Source organism: Palaemon carinicauda, chromosome 5 (assembly GCF_036898095.1).
Source record: "Palaemon carinicauda isolate YSFRI2023 chromosome 5, ASM3689809v2, whole genome shotgun sequence".
Classification (NCBI taxonomy): Eukaryota; Metazoa; Arthropoda; class Malacostraca; order Decapoda; family Palaemonidae; genus Palaemon; species Palaemon carinicauda.
Genome location: NC_090729.1, coordinates 101,585,602 through 101,588,528, shown reverse-complemented (window position 1 = coordinate 101,588,528; position 2,927 = coordinate 101,585,602). Strand labels below are relative to the sequence as shown.

Sequence of the window (2,927 nt, the reverse complement as noted above, 5' to 3'; positions counted from 1 at the left end):
GTCCGTGTTGTATTTGACTGTGCAAGCAAGGTGGAGGGTACATCATTGAATGACCTACTATTGCAGGGACCTGATATGATGAACTCTCTGTTGGGCGTGTTGGTAAAGTTTAAGGGAGGTCTATTTACCTATACAGGAGATATAAATACTATGTTCTATCAGGTACGGGTACCAGAGCATCAGCGGGATTACCTCAGGTTCTTTTGGTGGGAAAATAGTCTTGACGAGGAACCTAAAGAGTGGAGAATGGCAGTCCACTTGTTCGGGGCCTGCTCTTCTCTGAGCATTGCAAACTTCGTGCTGAAACAGACGGCAAGCGACTTTGGGAATGAATTTTCAGAGGAAGCACGGTTCACAGTTGCCAACAATTTTTATGTAGATGACTGCTTGAGAGCCGAGGATCGCAAAGATGCACTGTTAGTCAATTTGTTAGAGGTTAAGGAGCTCTGCAAGAAAGGGGGATTTACATTGACAAAGTTCAGCAGCCCTTGTGTGGAGGTTATGTCATCGATCCCGAGGGAGTGGTACAGTAGGAGCACCTCAGAGCTTATAGAGGGATCAGAGTCACATAAGACAAAGGCTTTGGGAGTACAGTGGGACTTGGCCACTAATGAATTGGGTGTCTGAGCAGAGCTAATATCAGTTCCAAGGACTAAGCGGGACCTGTTGTCAGCCATAGCCTCGATTTACGATCCACTCGGAATATTGGCGCCAGTTTTAATCGAGGGTAGGGTCATCATGCAGGACCTCTGCCGATTAAAGATAGCTTGGGACATGGAGTTGGACCTTGACACTACGGACCGTATCAAGGCGTGGGCAAAGAGGCTGAGCCAGACCAGCGGGACAAGTGTGCCCAGAAGCCTGAAGGTTATTCCATGGGAATCAGCCACCCTAGTACAGTTGCATTTGTTCTCAGATGCAAGCGTCATGGCTTTGGGAGTAGTGGCATACTTGCGGGTCTCGGATCCGTGGGGAAATGTATCTTGCAGATTCATCATGGGAAAGGCAAGGGTAGCACCACTGAAGCATGTTTCAGTGCCCCGCCTAGAACTTAGTGCAGCGGTACTGGCCGTAAGACTAGGAAGCACTATTCTGACCATGATAGATTTCAGGGTAGATGGGGTCTATTATTGGACCGACTCAACAACCGTCTTGCGATATATTAGGAATGATCAGGCCAGATACCAGACATTTGTGGTAAACCGTGTATCTATGATAAGGGAGGGCAGTGATCAGAAAGAGTGGAGGTACGTTAACTCTGAGTGGAACCCAGCAGACGATGCAACACGTTTCAAGCAGTCTGAAAGGTGGAGAAAAGGGCCGGAGTTTCTGTTGAAGGAGGAGTGTTTCTGGCCAACTGAGCCAGCTCAAATGTCAGATGGTGTGGAAGGATTAGAAGTTAAGCGTGAGATAAGACCAACAGGAACTAGAGGCTACCAAATAATTAGTTTCAGTATTGGGATGGACATCAGGCAAACAGGTATGTATAAAATCATCCACCACTATTCCAGATGGATCAAGCTCCTTAGAACTTTGGGTTGGTTGTTGCTATTTGGTAGGTACATTATTTATAAACACAGGCAGCTGCTCAGCGAGCTAGATATGCATTTGTCCACCGAAATTATTAGCTTGGCGGAGACGGTGGTAGTGCAGGTAACACAGCGTGTTGATTACGAGTTATAGATAGAGAGCCTTGAGAAGGGAGGAACTATTAGGGCCTCTAGCTTCCTAAGAAGGTTGTAACCAATCCTGAGAAATGGGCTTTTGTGAGTTGGAGGTAGGTTATCTTCGGCAAATATCTCTCCAAGCGAAAGGCAACAAATATTTTGCCGTATAAGGGACACTTGACAGAAATGGTGATCCAGTATCATCATGAGCATTCTAACCATATGGGTGTAATGCATGTTTTGAGCCTGGTGAGGGAGAAATTTTGGGTAATTAAGGGCCATGCAGCAGTGCGACGCGTGCTGAGTAGATGTGTCAGGTGTCGCAGGGCACACGGAGAAGCCATTGAGCAGCTAATGGCCGATCTACCACCTGATCGTGTGGAGTCGGGGAAACTACCATTTTATCGAACCGGGGTGGACCTTTTTGGGCCATTCTTCGTAAAACGAGGCAGAGCACAGATGAAGCATTGGGGAGTTATATTCCCTTTTTTGAACATGAGGGCCATACAACTGGAGGTGGCCTCAAATCTCACATCAGATTCATTCATTAGTGCCTTCAGGAGGTTTTTGGCTCATCGTGGTCAGGTCAAGACAGTTAGATGCGACTGCGGCACTAATATTGTGGGATCGCGGAAAGTTCTCGACTCCAGTTATGAGTTCTTGGCAGGAAACAAGGTGCGCAATGAGTTGCTCGGGTGTGGGGTGGAATTTGTTCTCAATCCTCCCGGCGCCTCACATTTTGGAGGAGCATGGGAGCAGTTGATAGGTACCGTGAGGAGGGTCTTAGATATAGTCTTGGGGACCCAGCAATTGGATAATGAAGGGCTATGCACACTCTTTTGTGAAGTGGAGGCAACGGTTAACAGTAGACCCCTTACTGTCGTCACCTCAGACAGTAGAGACCCAGTTCCACTCACACCGAACAAGCTTTTAAACATAGGAGATTCGCCTGTAGGCTGCGACGTTGCAATAAGTGGCCACTCTAAGCAAAGATGAAAGCAGGTGCAGCATATGGCCGAGCAGTTCTGGGCCCGTTGGAAACGTGAGTATCTGTTGGGGTTACAAAAGCGCCAGAAATGGCTCAAAGAGCGACGAAAAGTCAGGGTAGGAGACGTAGTCCTTATGGTCAAGGAGAATGAAGCACGCTGCCATTGGCCATTGGCTAGAGTAGTGCAGACCAAAGTAGGGAAAGATGGTTTGGTGAGGACGGTGACTGTCAGGAGAAAGGGCAAGGAATACGACAGACCGCTGTCGAAGCTT

At 47.9% G+C, this 2,927-nt stretch overlaps 1 protein-coding gene across 1 annotated transcript; it reads left to right on the top strand.

The window, feature by feature from the left end:
- Positions 1 to 1,853: 1,853 nt before the first annotated feature.
- LOC137641050 (uncharacterized) lies at positions 1,854 to 2,663 on the top strand. Its single transcript, XM_068373499.1, has one exon. The coding sequence runs from the start codon at positions 1,854 to 1,856 to the stop codon at positions 2,661 to 2,663; it is 810 nt and encodes a 269-aa protein (XP_068229600.1).
- Positions 2,664 to 2,927: the final 264 nt, after the last annotated feature.

Excerpts from the sequence above, each read along its gene's own strand:
- LOC137641050 (XM_068373499.1), top strand. The coding sequence starts at position 1,854 with ATGGTGATCCAGTATCATCATGAGCATTCTAACCATATGGGTGTAATG.